This window comes from Sturnira hondurensis, unplaced genomic scaffold, assembly GCF_014824575.4.
Source record: "Sturnira hondurensis isolate 20B ecotype Veracruz unplaced genomic scaffold, ASM1482457v3 Scaffold0010428, whole genome shotgun sequence".
In the NCBI taxonomy this organism is placed as follows: Eukaryota; Metazoa; Chordata; class Mammalia; order Chiroptera; family Phyllostomidae; genus Sturnira; species Sturnira hondurensis.
The window spans coordinates 6,841,125-6,863,045 of NW_028083059.1; the positions used below are offsets into that span (position 1 = coordinate 6,841,125).

The window sequence follows — 21,921 nt, forward strand, 5'->3', positions numbered from 1 at the left end:
AAATGTATTTATGCATTATGTAAATCATCAAATACAAGGTCACTAAGACTATCTTATTTAAGCGTATAATTCATTTTGAATTGTTAATCTTCTATATGGTGTAAGAGTCTTTTTTTTTTTTTGTCTGTGATTGTCAGTTTTATTCTATGCCTATTGAGTATTGTCATCACCCTCAGGAAAAATATATTGACTGTATATTTCTCGATCTGGTTGTAGACCCTACATCATTAATATTCTGTATATCTTTACACCAGAAAGGAACTGCATTGATGACTATAGCTTCATAATAAGGTTGTTGTTTTTTTTAAGATTTTATTTATTTTTAGAGCAGGGAAGGGAGTGAGAAAGAGGGAGAGAAACATCAACGTTTTTAGGGGGAATCTGCATACTGCTTTTCATAGTTGCTGTGTTTGCCTCTCATATGCCCCCTACTGGGGACCTGGCCTGCAACCCAGGAGTGTGCCCTGACTGGGAATCAAAACAGCCACCTTTTGGTTCACGGGCTGACACTCAGTCCACTGAGCTACACCAGCCAGGGCTATAAATAAGTCTTAAAGTCAGGTAATACTAGTCCTCTTGACTTTTTTTTCCCCAAAATCATTTTGACTATTCTAAGTCGTTCAAATCGGGTTCTAAATTGTTATGGAAAAGTCTCTAGGGATTTTGATTGGGATTACATCAACTCTTGAGGGCAGTTTGGGGGAAATTGACATCTTAACAGTACTGAAACCCTGACCCATGAACATGAGATGTCTCGTCGGTTATTTAGGCCTTCTTTAGTTTCTCTTAGCAGTGCTTTTACAGTGAAGAACGCAGGGGTTGTTTTTGTCAAATGGATTTCCAAGGACTGCAATTTTTTTGTCTCTATGTAGTATTCTTTCATAAACTTCAGTGTCCAATTTTTCACTGCTAGTATATAAAATATTATTTATGTATTTGATCTTGTATCCTGAAACCTTGTTAATAAACTCACTTATTTTGGCAGCTTTTTGGGGGTAGATTCTATATGATTTTTTTAAAAGATGATTATGCCTGTAAATAAAGTTTATAAAATAAAAAAGCTTCTTCCTTTTCAATCTTGTTTCCTTTTATTTTTTCTGGCATATGGCATCAGATAGAACCTTTAGTACAGTGTTGAACAGAAAAGCACTGAGTGGACATATTTTCATTTTCATTTCTCATCGAGAAAGCATTTATTCTTTATAGATGCCCTCCTTCAGCTTGAGGAATTCCCTTCTATTCCCAGTGTGCTGGGAGTTTTTATCAGGAAAGGGTGCTGGATTTTTTCAGATACCACTCCTGTCTTTATTGAGATGAGCACTTTTTTTTTCTCTGGTTTGTTTTTATCACGGATTACATTGATGTTTCATTGGTAAGCCAATCTTGTGTTTCTGTGATAAATTTGACCACAATATATTAAATTAAGTTCCTTTTTTATTTATTGTTGGATTTATTTGCTAATGTTTTAAGAATTTTTGCATCTGTCTCCATAAGGCATGTTGGTGTATAGTTTTTTTTTTTTCCTTGTAATACTTCTCATGTGGGTCTCAGGGTCTGCTGGCCTCATGGAATGACTTGGAGCGTGCTCCTCCTCTGCAGTGGTCTGGGAGAGCTGCAGTAGCTTGTTAGCGTCTTGCCTCCAGATTTGCTTGTGGCTGGAGGTTTATATATTGTATTGATCTTTTCATAGAACCAGTTTTTGATTCCATTGATTTTTATCTGTTTTTAAATTTTTACTTTATTAATTTCTGATCTTATTTTCTTCTACTTGCTTTGGATTTTATCTGCACTTTTTCAAATTTTTCTTAGAGTGGATTCTGAGTCTCACTAATTGAAGACCTTTCCTCCTTTCCAGGAGGTGGTTAGTGCTACGAACTGTCCTCTAAGTAGTGCTTTAGTTACACCCCAACCTAGATACTTTGTGTTCTAATTTTCATCCAGTTTAAAGTACTGTGGGCCCTGGCTGGTATAGCTCAGTGGGTTGAGCGGGGGCCTGCGAACCACATGCTCGTGGTTTGATTCCCAGTCAGGGCACATGCCTGGGTTGCAGGCCAGTTCCCAGCAGGGGACTTAAGAGAGGCAACCATCCATTGATATTTCTCTCCTTTCCTTCCCCTCTAAAGATAAATAAAATATTTTATAAATAAATTACTGTGTAATTTCTCTTCTGATTCTTTTCCTGTGATCCCGGGGTTATTTATGTTATTTAGTTACTAAATATTTGGGGGTTTTCCAAATCGTTTTCACTGATTGGTAATTTAATTCCATTATGGTCAGGTAACATACCTTGTGTAATTTGAGTTCTTTTAAATATACTGAGACTTGTTTTGTAGTCCAGAGCATGATCTCTCTTACTCACTGTTCCATGTGCAGTTGAAAAGATAGTGTATTCCACAGCTGTGTGACAGAGTCATCTATAAATGCCAATTAGGTCATGTCGTTTTTAAGTCTTGAAATGTTTTTAAGTCTTCTGTAGCTCTGCTGACTTCCTGTCTAATATCTCATTAAGTTGTTAACAAAGGGCTGTTGATATATCTAGGTATAATTGTGGGTTGTCTATCACTATAGTTTTATCAGTATTGTCTTCATGTGTTCTGAAGCTTTGTTATCAAGTTCATAAGTAATCAGTTATATCATCTTGATGAATTGGCCTTTTTCCTGTGTGGTATATTGCTGTATTATTATTTGCTCTAAAATAACTTTGATATTAATAATGCCACTCTTTCTTTTCATTATTATTACCACATACCTTTTTCAACCCATCCTTTTACCTTTTTTAAAAATGGAATTTATTGGGATGACATGAGTTGATAATAACATTATGTAAGTTTTAGGTGTACATCAGGGATGCGACATCTATATACTCTATTTGACCCCTTACCCTGTTTGCCCTTACCCCACCCTTCTTCCTCTCTGGTGAGCACTGTTCTCTTGTCTATATCTTGGAGCTTTTTTATTTGTTCCTTTTTTCTTTTGTTGCCTTTGTTTTATATTTCATGTATATGAGTGAAGTTATATAGTTCTTCTTTTCTGACTATTTCACTTCATAAAATACTCCTACAATCCATCCATGACGTAAATGGGAATATTTCTTTTTTTACATAGCTGAGTAGTATTCCATTGTATGTATTTACTACATCTTTATCCAAATATCCGTGGACAGACACTTAAGTTGTTTACATGTCTTGGCTGTTATGACTAATGCTGCAGTGAACATAAAGGTACATATGTCTTTATGAGTGTTTTCAGGTTTTGTAGGTAGATACCCAGAAGAGGAATTGCTGGATCATACGGTAGCTCTATTCTCAATTTTTAGGGGGAACCTGCATACTGCTTGTCATAGCAGCTGTGCCAAATTTGCATTCCCACCAACAGGGTGCAAGGGTTCCCTTTTCTCCACATCCTCGCCAGCACTTGGTATTTCTTGTCATTGATAATAACCATTCTAATAGGTATGAGGTGGTATCTTGAGGTTTTTGAGTTGCATTTCGGTTATAACTAGTGATGTTGAGCATATTTGAATATATCTATTGACTACCTGTGTGTCTTCCTTGGAAAAGTATCTGTTCAGGTCATCTGCCTATTTTTTTCAATGGAGTTATTTTTGTTGTCAAATTATGTGACTTCCTAATAAAATTTTGGATATTAGTCCCTTATCAGAGGTATTGTTTGCAATTATTCTCTCCCATTCAGTTGCTTCCTTTTTTTGTTGTTGTTGATTTCTTTAGCTCTGCAGAAGCTCTTTAGTTTAATATAGTCCCATTCTTTTATTTTTGCTTTTACTTTTCTTTCTTGACTTTGGGGATGAGTTCCCAAAAACCCCTCTGAGACCAAGATCTACAACTTTAGTGCTTATGTTTTCTTCTATGCATTTTATTGTTTCAGGCTTTGTATTTAATCATTGATCCATTTCGAGTTAAATTTTGGGCATCGAGTTAGATAGCAGACTAGTTTCATTCTTTTGCAAGTGACTTTCTAGTTTCCCCCAAACTATTTATTGAAGAGATTTTCCTTTCTCCATTGTATGTTTTTGGTTCCTTTGGTGAAAATTAGTTGCCCTTATGTGTGTGGGTTTATTTCTGGGCTGTCAGTTCTGCTCCATTGGCCTGTGGTGTTTCTAGTGCCATACTGTTTTAACTACTGTAGCTTTATAGTATAGTTTGAAGTCAGGGAGTGTGATGCCTTTGGTTTGGTTCTTTTTTCTCAGGATTGTTTTTGCTATTTGGGACCTTTTGTGGTTCCATACAAATTTGAGGATTTTTTTTGTACTGCTTCTGTAAAAAAAAAGCCATTGGGATTTTGATGGCAGTTGCATTAAATGTATATGCTGCTTCAGGAAATGTGACCTTTGTAAAAAGCATATCTATTTATTTAGAAGGGAAAGGAGGAAGAAAGGGAAAGAAATAGCCACATGAGAGAGAAACATGAATCAGTTGCCTCCCATACATATGCTCCTGACTGGGGACCAAACCCACAACCTAGGCATGTTCCCTGATCGGACATCGAACCAGCCAACTTTTGGCTTTTTAGGACTGTGCTCAACCAACTGAGCCGCACTGGCCAGGGGAGTAATACAGCCTTTTTAACAATGTTAATTCTTCCAGGCCACAAAAAACAGGATATCTTTCCATTTCTTTGTGTATCTTCCAGGCCACAAAAAACAGGATATCTTTCCATTTCTTTGTGTATCGTTCAGTTTCTTTCAACACTGTCGTACACAGTTCTCAGTGTACAGGTCCTTCACTTCCTTTGTTAATTTTTTTCCTAGGTATTTTATCCTTCTTGTTGCAATTCTTAATGGGATTGTTTCCTTCATTTCTGTTTATGATATTTATTGTTAGTATATAGGAATGCAATAGATTTTTGTATATTTATTTTGTATCCTATAACTTTGTTGTATCTGTTTAATTATTTTCTGACAGTTTTGGTGGAGTCTTTCGGATTTTTCTATATTTAGAATCCTGTCATCCGCAGAGTGTGAGTTTTACTTCTTTAGTCCCAATTCAGATGGCTATCATTCCTCTGTTTCCCGTCGCTTTGGCCAGGGCTTCCACTGCTGTGTTGAGTAACAGTGGCAAAAGTGGGCATTCCCTGATTGTAGATGAAAAGCTTTTAGATTTCACCAGTGAATAGGTTGTTAGCTGAGGGTTTGTCATATGTGGTCTTTATTATGTTGAGCTACTTTTCTTCTATACCCATTTTATTGAGTGCATTCATCATAAATGTATGTTGTTTCTTATCAAAAACACTTTTTATCTTTTTTAAATGTTGTGTATCACATAGCTTGATGTGCAGGCGTTGAACCATCCTTGCATCACTGGAATGAGACTTGATTGTGATGTGTGATTCTTTTAATGTATCAGTGCATTAAATTTGCTGCTATTTTGGGGGGATTCTTATATCTCTGGTCATCAGAGATATTGGCCTTGAAGTTTTTAGAATCAGGGTAAGGCTGGGCTTTATAAAATGAGTTAGGAAGTATTCCCTCCTCTTCAGTGTTTTGGAAGATGTTGATAAGGATTGGTACTAAATTTTCTTGGACTGTTTGGTGAAAGTCACCAGTGAAGCCATCTGGTCCTGAACATGTGTTTTTTGGGGGAGAGGTGTTTGACTACTGTTTCTTTTTCTCTTTCTTTTTCTTTTTTTTAACAACTGATAGTCAGTTTATTACAAAGGTTGGTTTAAGTGTCTGTGGTGGTGAGTTCAGCCTCTGTTCCTGGTTCAGTACTGACAGAAGTAATTCATGCACGGTCTCAGAAGGACTTTGCAAATCAGTGAGGATCTGCAGGATCCCCCCTTGGAAATGATTCCAAGTCTGTGCACCCAAAACTAATCTAGAATAATATTGAACATAAAAACTGCCCCAGGGAGCTCTTTTTAACAGTGATTCTCAGTGTTGGTAGGTGTCTGAACTGGTTCTTTCACATTGAGGCTCTTTTCCTTCCCTCTTCCTATCGGGTCAGCACACCTCCTCCAAAGATTTCACATCGCAGCTGCTTAGAGTAATTCTGATTTGGTGAGTCACACCTCTGGTTGCATGGGTGTCTTTCCCAGTGCCTTTGTAAGCCATGGCTCTGGCATGGCTTTCTGACCGTTGCCTTCCTTGGTGAGAGCCAACAGAGGTGAGTCAGAAGCAGAAGAGGGTGGAATGGGGTTCCACAGCAGCTGCAGCCGAGTCTTCCTCAAAGAGGTGGTTACTGTTCCAGTTTCTTTACCTGACATTGATCCACTTAGTTCCATTTCTTAATGATTTGGTCTAGGAATGCTATATATTTCTATGAATTTGTCAATTATTTCTAGGTTATTCAATCTGGTGGCATATAGCTTTTCATAGTATTCTTGTGTAAGCCTTTGCATTTTTGTGGTGTCCACTGTAACTTTCATTTTTGATTTATTTTTTCAATGTTTTTGTTTTTATTTTATTTTTTCTATTCACTTATCCCCCTTATGCCCTCTCCTCCCTGCACTTACCACACTGTTGTCCATGTCCATAAGTCCTTCTTATGGTCTAGTGCCTTCAGCCCTCAAACTCCCCACATCCGCAGAGCTATCAGCCTGCTCTCTATGAGTCTGTCTCTATGTTTATTAGATTGCACAGGAGTGAAATCGAATGGTATTTGCTGCTAACTGGATTATTTTACTTAGAGTAATATTCTCCAGGTCCATCCATACTGTCACAAAGGGTAAAATTCTCACTGTTACAACTGAGTGATAACATTGTGTAAATGTCCCATAGTTATTTCATCCACTCATCTACTGATGGGCACTTGGATGGCTTCTATGTCATGGCAATTGTCAATAATGCTGCAGTGAATATAGGGGTGCTTATGTTCCGTAATTAGTGTTTTGGGTTTCATCAGATAAATTCCCAGAGGTGGGATTACTGGGTCAAAAGGCAGATCCATTTTTCATTTTTTGAGGTGTCTCTGTACTGTCTTCCACAGTGGCTGCACCAGTCTGCACTCCCACCAACAGTGCATGAGGGTTCCCTTTTCTCCACATCCTCGCCAGCACTTGTTGTTTGTTGATTTATTGATGGTAGCCATTCTGATAGCTGTGAGATGATCCTTCATTGTGGCTTTAATTTGCATCTCTCGATTAGGGATGTTGAGCATCTTTTCTTACGCCTATTGGCCATCGGTATGTCCTCTTTGGAGAAGTGTCTATTCAGGTCCTTGGCCCATTTTATGATTGGATGTATATTTGGTGTTTTATAAGTTCTTTATAAATTTTGGATATTATCCCCTTATAAGATGTATCAGTGAATGTATTCTCCCATTCAGTGGGTTGTCTTTTTATTTTGTTGATGATATCCTTTGCTGTGCAAAATCTTTTTAGCTTGATGTAGTTCTGTTTATTGTTTTCTTTGGTCTCCCCTGCCTGAAGAGATATATCAGAAAAATACTGCTACAAGCAGTGTCTGAGATTTTACTGCCTATGTTTTTTCCTAGGATTTTTATGGTTTTTGGTCTAACATTTAAGTCTTTAATCCATTTTGAATTTATTTTTGTTTATGTCATGAGAAGGTGGTCTAGTTTCATTTTTCTGCACGTATCTGCCCAATCTTCCCAGCACCTGAATAAACTATGTATTGAATAACTTGCTTCCTCTGTTAAATATCAATTGACTATAATGGCGTGGGTTTATTTCTGGGCTCTCTGTTCTGTTCCATTGATCTGTGTGTCTGTTTTTATGCCAGTACCATGCTGTCTTGATTGCTATGGCCTTACAGTTTGATATTACGTAGCATGACTTCTCCAACTTTGTTTTTCTTTCTCAAGGTCACTGTTGCTATTTGGGGCCTTTTGTGGTTCCATATAAATTTTTTAAATATTTGGTCTAGTTCTGTGAAATATGTCATTGGTATCCTGATTGGATATAATTTCTATCTATGGATTGCTTTGGGTAGTGTGGGCATTTTAATGGTGTTAATTCTTTCTGCCCATGAACATGGTATATGCTTCCACTTATTTGAATCTTCTTCAGTTTCTTTCCTCAGTGTCTTATAGTTTTCTGAGTACAGGTCTTTTACATCCTTGATTAGGTTATTCCTAGGTATTTTATTCATTTTGAAGCAATGTTAAATGGGATTGTTTTCATTTCCTTTTCCGTTAGGTCATTATTGGCATATAAAAATGCAACTGATTTCTGGATATTAATTTTGTGTCCTGCTACTTTGCTGAATTCATTTATCAGTTCTAGTAGTTTCTTAGTGGAATCTTTGGGTTCTCTCTGTACAGCATCATGTCACCTGCAAATAAAGACAGTTTTACTTCTTCCTTTCCAATTTGGAAGCCTTTTATTCTTCTTCTTGTCTTATTGGTTTGGCTAGAACTTCTAGGACTTTGTCGAATAAGAAAGATGAAAGAAAGCAGGCATTCCTGTCTTGTTCTTGATCTTAAAGGGAACAGTCACAGTTTTTGCCTGTTGGGTGTTGTAAATAAAGCTGCAATGAACAGAGAGGCTCATATATTCTTTCAAATTAGTGTTATGGGTTTCTTTGGTATATACCTAGATTTAGAACTTCTGGGTCCTAAGGCAGTTCCATTTTTAATTTTTTGAGGAAAGTTCATAGTGTGTTGCACAGTGGCTGCACCAGTCTGCACTCCCACCAACAGTGCATGAGGGCTCCCCTTTCTCCACATCCTCACTAACACTTGTAGTTTGTTGATCTGTTGATGATGGCCTTTCTGACAGTGTGAGGTGATAACTCATTGTGGTTTTATTTATTTTTATTTTTTATTTTTTTAAATATTTTATTTGTTTATCTTTTTAGAGGGGAAGGGAAGGAGAAAGGAAGAGAAACATCAATGTATGGTTGCTTTTCGTGCATCCCCTGCTGGGAACTGACCCCTACCGGGAATTGGCCTGCAACCCAGGAATGTGCCCTGACTGGGAATTGAACTGTGATCATTTGGTTCGCAGGCCCATGCTCAATCCACTGAGCTACACCAGCCAGGGCTTCATTGTGGTTTTAATTTCATTTCTCTGATGATTAGTGATGTTGAGCATATTTTCATGAGTCTGTTGGCAATCTATATGTTCTCTCTAGAAAAGTTTCTTTTCATGTCCTCTGCCCATTTTAATTGGATATTCGGTGTGTTCTTAGTACATTTTAGATATCACCCCCTTATCCTTTTAAATTATGAAATCTATTTTGTGTGGTATAAGTAATACTACACCTGCTTTCTCTGGATGCCATTCACTTGAAGCATCATCTTCCACCCCTCACTTCAAGCCTGTGTTTGGAGCTGAGATGATTCTCCTGTAGGCAGCATCCAGTTGGGTCTTATTTTTTAATCCATCCTGTTACTCTGTGCCTGTCGATTGCTGAGTTCAGTCGATTTGCACTATGGGTGATTACTGATATATGAGGACTAACTACAGCAATTTTACCTTCTGTTTCCTGATTGCTCTGTATCTTTGTTGCTTCTTTTCCCTTGTGATTCTGCTATTTTAGTTTGGCAGTTTTGTATGATTTGTTTCTGTTCTCTTTTTTTAATGTTATGTATCAGCTCTGTATTTTTGTCCCATGATTACCATTAGGTTTGTGTGAAATGCCTCACACACAATAGACTTGTTTCTTCTGATAACCTTTTTGCTTTCATCATATGTAAATATTAAGTCCTTTTTCTCATCCCCTTTTTTATTTTGTTGTCACAAATTATCCCTTTATATTTGTGCATTAATTACAAAGTTACAGTGGTTGTAGTTATCTTTAATTCCTCTTCTCTTCTTAAACCTTTGTTATAACCGTTTAATATACTATTCTAAAAAAGAGTTATAGTTTTCTGCTTCTGTGTGTCTGTAAGTCATTTTACTCAAAGTTTTGTGTATGCTTGTCTTTGTTTCCAGTGAAGTAGCTCCTTTTAACAGTTCTTGTAATGCTGACCCCTTGGTGGTAAATGCTCTTGGTTTTTAGTTGTCTGGAAAGCCTTTATTTCTCCTTCACACCTGAAGGATACTTTTGCTGGGTATATTATCCTTGGCTGATGGTTCCTGTTTTTCATTATTTTTAATATTTCCTTCCACTTCTGCCTTGTAATGTTCCTAATGAGAAATCTTATAGTAATTTAATGGAATTTCCTTTTTAAGTTAGTCTTTTCCCTCTGGCTGCCTTGATAATTCTTTGTCATTTATTTTTGACAGTTTGAATGAAATGTCTTGAAGAACATATTTTTGCACTGATATAATTAGGCTTCCTAACACCTTCCTATATTTCTAGAGTCCAGTTCTTTCCATAGCAAAGGAAGTTTTCATCATTTTTAGTAGGTTCCCTGTATCCTCATATTGCTCTTTTTTTCTACTGCATAATTATTTTTAATGTCCAGAGTTTATAATATGACAGCCAGAGCTTTCTCCCAGATTCAAGTTTATAAATTCTCAATCGGCTTGTGAGGCCAGTAGGGATATCCTTGTCTAATTTGGTTTCTGGAAGACTTCGTTCAAATCCTCAATGGCCATCCGATGAAATAAAATTATGTACTTCAAGCCCTGACTGGTGTAGCTCAGTGGATCAAGTACGGGCCTGGGAACCAGATGATCACGGTTCGATTCCCAGTCAGGGCACATTCCTGGGTTGCAGGCCAGTTTCTGGCAGGGGCCAGTTCCCAGCAGGGGATGCACGAGAAGCAACCATACATTGATGTTTCTCTTCCTCTCTCCTTCCTTTCCCCTCTAAGATAAATAAATAAAATAAAATAAATTTTTAAAAAACTTAAAAAAAATAAAATAAAATTATGTACTTCATCTTCTCCAGATTTATCTCATATTGCTCAATAATGGTCTTTGAGAGAGAGAAAAAACTCAGCACAACTTCTTACATCTTCTTTTTCTTTGGCATCCACCAAAACACTAGACTTATCCTCTAGAACAGGAAACATTAGGGCATTAAAGTTCTTCTCAAAATTATCTCCCAAACTGGTCTTTACTAAATTGGCCTTGCAGTAAGCCCAGTAATAGCAGGTGGATTCTCAAGTAGAGTAGCCAACCTGGAGGTGAGGTTGTCGTTCCAGGATTTCAGGGAGTTACCAGTGGCCTTCTGGTCCTGGGGTATGATTTCCCCAAAAGCTTCCAGGCAATGGCTTTTAGAGCAAGTTTTTGCCCAGTCGTCTTGAGATTCCTGACCAACCCCAGTGGCACACAGTGCACAGCCCCTGGTGTTGCCTGTTCTAATGTAGTCGTTCTCATAGAGGTCTTTTATTGTTTACCTTCTCTCTCTTCTTCCTCCTGGGTCATTTCTAGGTTTCTGTCTTCAAGATCACTGATTCCCTCCTTTGCCTTGTCTGCTCCATTTCCAGTGCTTTCTGTTGGATTCATCTCCTTTATTGAGTTCTTCAACTTCAGAATTTTGTTTGGTTCATTTTGTAGAGTTTATTCTTTTTGGTAAAGTACTATTTTTGTTCACTGATTATATTCCTGAGCTCTTTGAACTGCCTTTCTGAGTTTTCTTCTATGTCATTGAGTTTCTTAATAACTGAAACCTTGAATTCTGTCATTTAAAACACTGTATTCCATGGCTTTCAGTTTCTAGAGATTTCATTTTCTTTAAAATATATTTTATTGATTATACTATTACAGTTGTCCCATTTCCCCCTTCACTCCCCTCCCACCCACATTCCCCCCCTTTAGTTCATGTCCATGGGTCATATATATAAGTTCTTTAGCTTCTACATTTCCCATACTACTCTTGCCCTCCCCCTGTCTATTTTCTACCTACCACCTATGCTACTTACTCTCTGTACCTTTTCCCCCTCTCCCCAGCTCACTCTCCTGCTGATAACCCTCCATGTGATCTCCATTTCTGTGATTCTGTTCCTGTTCTAGTTGTTTGCTTTTGTTTTTGTTTTAGCTGTGGTTGTTAATAATTGTGAGTTTGCTGTCATTTTGCTGTTCATATTTTTATCTTATTTTTCTTAGATAAATCCCTTTTTTCTTTTTAATATATTTGATTATGCCATTACAGTTGTCCCATTCCCCTCCTTTATTCCCCTCCACCCTTCACACCCCTCCCCCACCATTCCCCCCCTTTAGTTTATGTCCATGTGTCACCAGTTCTTTAGATTCTCTATTTCCCATACTATTCTTGCCCTCCCCCGTCTATTTTCTACCTACCATCTATGCTACTTATTCTCCGTACCTTCCCCCTTCTCCTCCTCCCACTCCCCTGTTGCTAACCTTCCATGTGATCTCCATTTTTATGGTTCTGCTCCTGATCTAGCTATCCTCTTGGTTTGCTTTTGTTTTAGGTGTGGTTGTTAATAACTGTGAGTTTGCTGTCCTTTCACTGTTCATATTTTTTATCTTCTTTTTCTTAGTTAAATCCCTTTAACATTTCATATAATAAGGGCTTGGAGATGATGAACTCCTTCAACTTGACCTTATCTGAGAAGCACTTTATCTGCCCTTCCATTCTAAATGAAAGCTTTGCTGGATAGAACCATCTTGGCTGTAGGTCTTTGGATTTCATGACTTGGATACTTCTTTCCAGCCCCTTCTTGCCTATAAGGTCTCTTTTGAGAAACCAGCTGATAGTCTGATGGGAACTCCTCTGTAGGTGACTGTCCTCTCATCTCTTGCTGCTTCTAGGATTCGCTCCTTCATTTTCATCTTGCCTAATGTAATGATGATGTGCCTTGGTGTGTTCCTCCTTGGGTCCAACTTCTTTGGGACTCTCTGAGCTTCCTGGACTTCCTGGAAGTTTATTTCCTTTGCCAGATTGGGGAAGTTCTCCTTTCTTATTTGTTCAAATAAGTTTTCCATTTCTTGCTGTTTTTCTTCACCTTCTGGTACCCCTATAATTCGGATGTTGAAATGTTTAAAGATGCCCTGGAGGTTCCTAAGCCTCTCCTCATTTTTTTGAATTCTTGTTTCTTCATTCTTTTCTGATTGGATGTTCCTTTCTTCCTTCTGGTCCACACCATTGATTTGATTCCCAGTTTCCTCCCCATTACTATTGGTTCCCTGTACATTTTCCTTCATTTCACTTAGTGTAGCCTTCATTTTTTCATCTAATTTGCAACCCAAATCAACCAATTCTATGAGCATCCTGATTACCAGTGTTTTGAACTGTGCATCTGATAGGTTGGCTATCTCTTCATTGCTTAGTTGTATTTGTTCTGGAGTTCTGATCTGTTCTTTCATTTGGGCCATTTTTTTGTCCTGACATGCCTATTATGTATGAGGGGCAGAGCCTTAGGTATTCACCAGGGCCGGGTAACCCTTGTCACTGGGTTGTGATGCTATATGTGGGGAAGGGGTCTGAGAGGGAACAATGGAGCTTGCTCTGCTCTCTGCCTGGCTTTCAGTCACTTCTCCAACCACCCACAAGCAAATCGGGCCCTTCTGGTGCTGGTTCCTGGGTGGGTTGGCTTGGGTACGTACTAGGACCCTGTGGGTCTCTCCATTGAACTCTCCTGTGAGGCTGGGAGTTTCTCCCACTGCTGCCTCAACCCCCACCAGTGTTTTCAATAAAGCCTCATCTTTGGTTTGGGGCTTTATTTTCCGCAATGGAGCTCTGGGTTGGGTAGTCTGTCTCACTCCTCAGTTGTTCTTCCCAGTTTATCTGCACGCGAGTGTGGGAACCGCTGCTCCACCAGCTGCAGCCACTGCAGCCTTGCGCGCTCCACTCCACAATCCCGCCCGGGGTCCACCAGCCGCTGCTTTGCAGTGAGTCCTCTCCGAGCGCCTGTCTCTGCCCCTCCTACCCGTCTGGGGGAGTGTGTCTTCTTTAATTCCTTGGTTGTCGGACTTCCCTACAGTTCGATTTTCTGTCAGTTCTGGTTGTTTTTTGTCTTTAAATTGTTGTTGTCCTTCTTTTGGTTGTGTGAGGAGGCACAGTGTGTCTACTTATGCCTCCATCTTGGCCAGAAGTCCTGGAGATTTCATTTTCTTTCTGTGCTACCAAGTTACCTTGGTTGTTCATGGTATTTGATGGCTTGTTTTTCTGCCTGCACATTTGAGGTAGTATTCTTCTCAGGTTTATAGTGTTTTGGTCTTAACAGTTCAGCAGGTTGATAGCGTCCTTTTTCTTCACTGTGTTGTTGGGCATGTCTGTTTTCTTTACCAGGCCCTGCCAGAGAGTGTGGGCACAAGAGGCAAGTTCATAGTCTTGTGGCACCTCTCACTGCCCACCCCTTAATAAAGGCTGTGGACATCCATTTTAGGCTCCCAGCCACCTTCACTTGGCTTTGTCCTGATGAGCAGAGGAAAGTGCTTCTGCCCCTTAGACGTCAGGCCCAGCGTGAGGGCTGCAGCCCAGCTCCTCCCACACTCCACTCACACTCCACTCACTGGAGCCATGTGGGCAGCATGACGCCTGCCTCTCACTGTCCTGCCCCCCTGCTCGTTTTAGTACAGCCACCTTAAGTGTCACCGTGTGTAAGATCTTCCAAGTGTTTGTGGAATAGGGCGTCCTTTTTTGAATTATAGTTGTTCCACTTGTAAATTTAAGGGGGAGGGGAAATGATGGAATCTCTCCCTTAAGGGGGAAGACGATGCTGATCTTCCATCCTTTTAATTTTAACCTATTTGTCTCCATATGAAACGGAGCATGCAGTTGGGTCATGCATTTTTATCCAGTTTGACAATCTGCCTTTTACTTGGGATGTTTATAGACCAATTTAATGTTTGATGTGCTTACTGATGTGGGTGGATTTAAATATATACCATCTTTTCATTTTATGTTTATCCCATTTGTTTCCCATTTCCTTCTCCTTTCTCGTGAAGTAACTGAGTATCATTCTATGATTCACTTTATCTCCTTTGTTGGATTATAAAGTATAATTCTTTGTTGTTCATAGTATACAGCCTGCCATACCAGTCATCCCTCCAGCATGTACCTACCAGCTGACATGTGAGAATGTGACAGGAGCACACCTCACCCCCCTTTGTATCGTCACCACGCTTCTACACATGGGTGGACCCCATCCTACATACTGTGTTTGTTTTAAACAGCCAGAGATCTTTTAGATTTTTAAAGTGTGCAAACGCCTTCCTTACTGACCTATTTACCATTCCTGCTACTCGTTTTGTGTAGATCAGTTTTCCTTCTGCTCAAAGGACTTCAGCATTTCTTGTAATGTAGATATGCTTGGTGATTAATTTTCAGCTTTTAAAATCTTGTGAGTTTTCATTTTGCCTTCATTTTTTAGAAGATATTTTTGCTGATTATAGAATTCTAGATTCACCATGTCCTTCCCTTGCAGCTCACCAGCCTGCTGCCCTGGTACACTCCGGCTTGCATTCCCAGAGCCGCTCCTGCCGTGTTCTTCTGGGTAACTAATGTCTGTGTAACGGGACCCAATTTCACCTGTAAGAATGTAATAGCTGGTCAAAATGAACCCTGAATTTGTTCCCCTTTCAGTGGAAGACCATTGCAGTCTACAGTGTTTAAAAAGTATTTTAAGTTACTCCCCTATACTGACTTTTTAATAAGGTAGGCCATGGCTTATTTGAACACTCTGTAGTTGGAATCTGTCACCTGCAACTTAGGTAAGATTTGGCTCATTGGAGTGGCCCCCTCATGGGGGTGATAGTGTATGTTGAAGTATCCAGGGTGTGCTGTTTGACTTGGGCCGAGCTATTTGAAATTGAGCTAATAACATAATGGGTGTTGTGCTGGTTGCAGAGGAAGAAATCACTAACATTACAGGGTTTAAAATGACTACATAGTTGATTGTGACACCCAGCAGATTTTTAGGGAAGGACTCCCTGCTGCCACCACAAGTTAGGTCTGTGCAATGCACACCAAGTGAAAGGGGGCTTAGACAAGAACTGAGGTTAAAACTAGTGCTCCGCTGACTCTAGTTTTGTCTTCCTACGCTGCCTCCTCAGCACTGCTGTTTAGGTTTTGGTGTAAGCGGGTTTGATGCATCCAAGGGAAGGAAAGGGAAAAGATGGGTCTCCTGTGATGTCTGCACCGACCAAACACATTGCCAGTCGGTGCTGCGGGCTTACCTGTGTGTTGCAGTGTTCGTATTTCACCAAATTACCATCATTCAGCGGTTTCTTTTTGGGTGAAAGTTGGAGGATAGTTAAAGCTAGTTGTTGGAATTTTGGAAGAGAACACACTTTAGAATAAAATGGGTCTTGTTAAGAGCAGGAATTAAGCTTCAGATCTCCAGTCAAATAACTAAAACTAATACGGTATATAACTACAAGGATACTTACTCAATTGACCGGTTCTTAATTCATCGAATGAACAAGAGTGTGGAAGAATGGAGGAACATGTGGGCAGTGTTGTGGTTCTGCCTCTTCCTGAAATATTTTAAAGCTTACAACTGTATTCCTTTGTGCTCAACTATTGTGTCCATGGATTCATTCTCAAAGTTTCTCCCTCAAAACAGAAACCACACCTGTAAAAAACTTTTCCACTCAGTTTCTTAAGACTCATTTCTGCTCACGTGTTCGCTTCAGTTACTTTCAGATGCCTGCAGCCCCATTCTGCCCTCCACCAGTTTGCTGGACTCTTACCTAGGATGGCTTATTTTCAGCTCAGACTCATAATGAACCTCACTTAGATTTTTAAAAAATTTTGGTTATTTCCCATGTAAAAAGATCCATATCTAAATCCTAGTTATCCCTCAAGTCTAGAGGAATTTATTATCATCATTTGTGTTTCCATACCACATAGTATGTAATTTTTGGCATCCTAACTGGAAATTCTCCACAATTAAAGATAATTTTCCCAGCTCAAGTTTCTTAACTGAATCACATCAGCAAAGCTTACTTTTGTCATATAAAGTAACAATCACAGGTTCCGGGTGTAGCTATTTTAGGGGGGATCATACATTCTACCAGTATGTTATGACTTGCAAATAGATTTCAAGAATAGATAGAAAAGCTTGAATGTAACATTTATTTGGTGAATTTACATGTGAGGTCATTTACAAAAGTAAAGATACAGACAGGTGCAGCTTTCAGTGCAGGTTAAAATATTTTCCAGAACAGGCAATAGTCCGTGAGGATCTGGAATGACAGTATTGAATGGCACATGCTTCAGTTTCCTGTGTGTTTCTCTTCCCATCCCCAAGGGGCAGGAAGGGAGAAGAGTAGAAGAAAATATTAGTGTTCATGTAAACACAGCCATGCAAATAAAAACTTTTTAAAAATCAGGTTGTTCAGAGATGTAGAACATTTCTGTATTCCGGGGTTATCATAAGAGAGAACTAAGATGCAGAGTTCTCATACTTCCCATTATCCACGTCATCTTAAATCATTAACTGCCTCTGCCAATTAGAGGTCTCCTCGGTATTTCCCAGACTGACTTTGGAAGGGAGTAATTTCTCAGTTTCTAAAACAACAGCATTTATAGACAAAATCTTTTTGGTTTCAATAGGATAAAGCACCCTTTAAAAGAGGGGCAACAGGCTCCTTTACTCCCAGCAATGTAAACTCCAATGGGACTTCATTTCCAGAAAAGTGTAACTAAGGGTTTGATGTTTTACTACTCTTGGGCTTAAATAAATCTTCTTTGCCCAAAATAGGAGCTGCCTTGAGAACACAATGACCAGAAAATGCAGCATATAAGCAAAAGGATGGTCTATAAAAGTGGCAATGGCGGGGGGGGGGGGGGTGATTTCTAAGTAGGACAACATGGTAGAGAGAGAAAATAAAAGAATTTGCTGTCAGTACCCCTAGTGAAGACTGGGATGTGGGCAGTCAGCCTTGGAGACCAAGGTCCCTCCAACTGAAAGGCACTCCGTGCGGGCTCAGCATCTCGTAAAATACTGGCTCAAAAGTCCTTGAGCACATTTAGCCACAGTTGAAGCACTACATGTCAGAAAATACTATGCTTCTGGCCCGAAGAATTACATCCTTTTTGAACCTTTAGCCACATTTTCTTCATTAGAAATTTTAAGCTAATACTCCCACATATCACACTTCATCTTTATACATACAACCAACTTGCATTTTCTTTAAAAAGTACACTATTTAATAGCACTTATTACAGAAAATGGCCATGGACAATTAAAAACACTTTCATTTCACCTTACCTGCTACTGGAGTCTTCCAGCATGTGTATCATTAGTATATTCGCTTCTGCATAATTTATGAATAATATACAAACCAGCTGTTGCGAACTTTATGAATGATGTACAGTATCCTTTAGAGTTGAAGGGGCTCAGAAGGCTTACGAGTTGCCGCTGAGTCTACCTTTCTGCAGAATTAAAGGCGTTGTGCATGCTGACAACAGTTTCAAGGGCCCTCAATTTTGCTGCCTTAAAAACAAAATTCCTATTTGTTTCCTTAAAAAAACAAAACAAAACAAAAACCTAAAAGGGATTAACTGAATCTAAAGGAAACCTATTTTACAGCACTTAAACTACGTTAACTTAAAAACCAACATGCTACAAAATACTTGTATTACACAAATACAGAGACAAAATCATTCAGAATGCAATCATCCCCCCGCCCTCCTCAAAAAAAAAAAAAGCCAAATCAACAAATCAAAGTTTTTATTTGCATGGCCAATGATCATTTGTACTCTTCAACTGTTTGGATAACTCGTTAACAGGCTCTAAGCTTTTCGTTGCACAGGGAATAAAAGCTGCAACACGGCACACTTCCTTCAACAGCCACTCCCACAACACCGACACGGGACAGATGGAACGAAGGACAGCAGCACAACAGGAAACACCAGGTTCCACCATTCAACACAGCTCTTGACAGTGTCTTTAGGGTTCAGTTGAAGAAGGGGTAAATTTTGTCTAAAAAGAGGGTCATGTTCGTCCCCCCTATTTTATAATGTTGGTGGTTTTAATCCATATTTCTTTGCAACTTCTGTCTGGGCATGAGCAGCATCACAGAGCGAGTACAGATGAGCCATTTCCATTTCCGACTTGGCCAGGTTAATAGCTTTGTTGAACATGTCAATGGCTTTCTCCATGTTTCCTCTAAAAGAACGACAATTAAGTGTTTCATTCAACAAGCACTGCACAGAATGCAATGAAGTTAATAAGTGTTTACATGGAATTTGACCAGGAAGTTTCAACTATGATTCTAATAAAATGCTTCTTTATAACAAAACAATGCACACCGAAAGTGCTCAATGAATCTCAGCTACAATTATAAATACGATATGCTTATTATTGTACCTCTTATAGTCTTATTTTACAGAAAAGAATGGTGAGAGGAGAGAAATGAAATGACTTATTCACAGGCTTCCTGTCTGGTTTCTAAGCGCTATGTGCCTCTCCTGTCTTGTGACACTCCTTCAGAAAGCAGCAGCAGCCTCACAGAGCAGTGCCTCACCCCACTGTGCTATATACGGACACCCGTGCCCGCGCTCAGGCCACCTATCACTGCTGCTTTGCTCGATTCTAGTCAAACTCCCACCTTCCTAAGGCACAATTCAAACCTAGTATCTTCGTGAGAACGATCTCCTGCTCACTCCGCAGTGCCCCTCAGTCCTGTTGTGATCCTGTGACAGTCAGTCAGGTATCTGTTTGCAGACAATCTTACTGGGCCCTGAAGGGAAATTCTCAATTTCTAGAACCTCATACAATGCCTACTAATCAGTATCTGATTTTTGAGTAAATGGGTAAATATGCTTGGTCAAAAAATATAATTTACCTTTTACAGTCTAAGTGTGGTTTGGCTTTATATAAATACCAAGAACCAAGAGCTGCTTTAAGTAATCAGTATTAGCTCTGTATCTATACATACACGTATGCAATCTTGCAGTACTTACTAAGTCCCTACCATACATGTGCCAGTTAGACTCTTAAAAAGTACAATATATGTTTGGGGTAACTAACCTACTACAATTGATGGCTACATGATAGACTTATTTTTAAAAAGCTTCAGATATTAGACACCAGATTTGCTAAATCCTAGGATAATCAGCAATTTTACAGGATAATCCTAGGATAATCATCCATTCACATTTATTTGTAAGACAGGATTTAGAATGAATTTCTTAAAGTACAATTAACACAAGGATAAAGTCCATCAAACCTCGTTAAGGCAGGGGTCCTTTGCCCAGCCTCTATGAACAACCTAAACACTCAGGTGTTTTTTATGTACATTATTCTAAGAAAAATCTACAGGTCTGCTAAAAAAAAAAAAGATTAATAACCACTACCCTATCCTATTTTAATACAAGAGTATTTTATTCCCATTAACAAATTAGCAATTAAGAATTTAATATTTACATGCAACTGTCAGTACTGAATGGTTCAAAAGAACCACACAATTCTTCATCAGCCTATATATATATATTCTGCCTGCTCTGGAGCAGAGAATCCCAGGAGGGGCTGAATGACAGGGAATCAAGACAACTCCTTGTGGTTCCTGACAAGCAACAGTGGCAAGATCGGTTTTTGGTATCAGTGAAATATGAGCTCGTGTCACTCCATCTGGACATCAGTGTCTGTACTTTTTAATTACACTGAGGATCGTGTAATCTCCATTTGTAGTATTCTTTTTTTAAAAAAAATATTTATTTATCTTTAGAGGGGAAGGGAAGGAGAGAGGAAGGAAACATCAATGTATGGTTGCTTCTCGTGCATCCCCTGCAGAGAACTGGCCCCTGCCGGAAACTGGCCTGCAACCCAAGCATGTGCCCTGACTGGGAATCGAACCGCGATAGTCTGGTTCGCAGGCCCATGCTCAATCCACTGAGCTACACCAGCCAGGGCTCCACTTTGTAGTATACTAAAGACTGCTGTAAAGATCAGTAGAAATAATATTTGGAAAACACCGAAAGTGCAGTACCTCGCCATGGAACAGATACCCAAGTGGGCAACAACTCCAGTGTCAACCTGGTCTATATGCTATATGCTACACTGCACTCTACGGCACTCTACGGCGTAACAGTTGTCACCTGTTAATGGTGGCTCTCAAGTGCAACTCTGGATAAACATTTACACAAAACAAGAAGTTATGGGAAGCAAGAGTTGCAAAAAATCTTACCAACTCCCTAATTTTAAAGAAAACTCAGAGGCTCAGAGATGATGTTGCAACTTGCCCAGTCACTTGGCTGGTTGCTTCCTTGTAGCAGGACGTAGATCTTCCGGCAACTGGCTACCAACCCTTATGCTACACGGCACTGCCTAAGCACACTGCAGGCCTTGTCTCCAAGAGCTTGACTTAAAGCATATTTTTGTAAGTATGAGTTTTCAACTGGAAAAACAATGCAATAAGGCAAATAAAAGCTGTATAATTTTAAGGGAAGCTTTTCTCAAAATGCTTAACATACTAAGACTTAAAAACTTCATGGATATTGACAATAACATCTATAATGAGATGCATGAAAATATATTTATGAAGCTGCCTTAAATTTCCTAGGAACAAATACTAGAAGTTACCTTTGCACTTCAATAGTTCCCATGGTTTCATAGGCAAAATCACATTTACTGTCAATTTCAATAGCTTTGCTGATAAGCTCCAAACCTCTATCCAGATCTTGCTTCCACTGAAGTTGAAGTAAACTGCAAATGTAAAAAGGCAGTCAGGTGGGACCATGGGCCAGTACTGATAGGAATGAATTTATAATTTAATTTACAAGAAAAAAACCCCTAAGACAGTATATAATCATTATCAAACTGTTTTTATTTCTCAATTATATTCACTTTGAATTCTAAATTCCTTATGAAAAAGGTGTCAATGAAACAACCTGTGTCCACTGATGGGTGTGTGGATAAAGAACACATGGCATCCTACCCACACAAATACACACACATGAAAAGGAACATCATTAAGACTTAAAAAAGGAAACCCTGCTACTTGCAACAGCACAGATGGACCTTGAAGGCATTATGCTAAATAAAGTAAGTCAGACACAGAAAGTCAAACACTGAATGATCTTATTTATATGTAGAATCTAAAAAACCAACCAACCAACCAACTCGCAGATACAGGAACAGACTGTTGCCAGAGGCAGGGGTGAGGGTGGGTGAAATGGTGCAGATTCCAGTT

The 21,921-nt window shown here is 39.2% G+C and overlaps 1 protein-coding gene across 2 annotated transcripts in view; it reads right to left on the reverse strand.

Moving 5' to 3' along the window:
• Window positions 1-16,844: 16,844 nt before the first annotated feature.
• Window positions 16,845-21,921, reverse strand: part of TOMM70 (translocase of outer mitochondrial membrane 70) — a 40,043-nt gene continuing 34,966 nt past the window's right edge. For both annotated transcript variants that reach the window (XM_037058937.1, XM_037058936.1), the window contains exons 11-12: window positions 21,312-21,434; window positions 16,845-18,896 (exon numbers count right to left, since the gene is read on the reverse strand). In XM_037058937.1, the coding sequence (XP_036914832.1) occupies window positions 18,743-18,896; window positions 21,312-21,434 (277 nt within the window). In that variant the 3' untranslated portion in view covers window positions 16,845-18,742. The remainder of the gene's footprint in view (window positions 18,897-21,311; window positions 21,435-21,921) is intronic.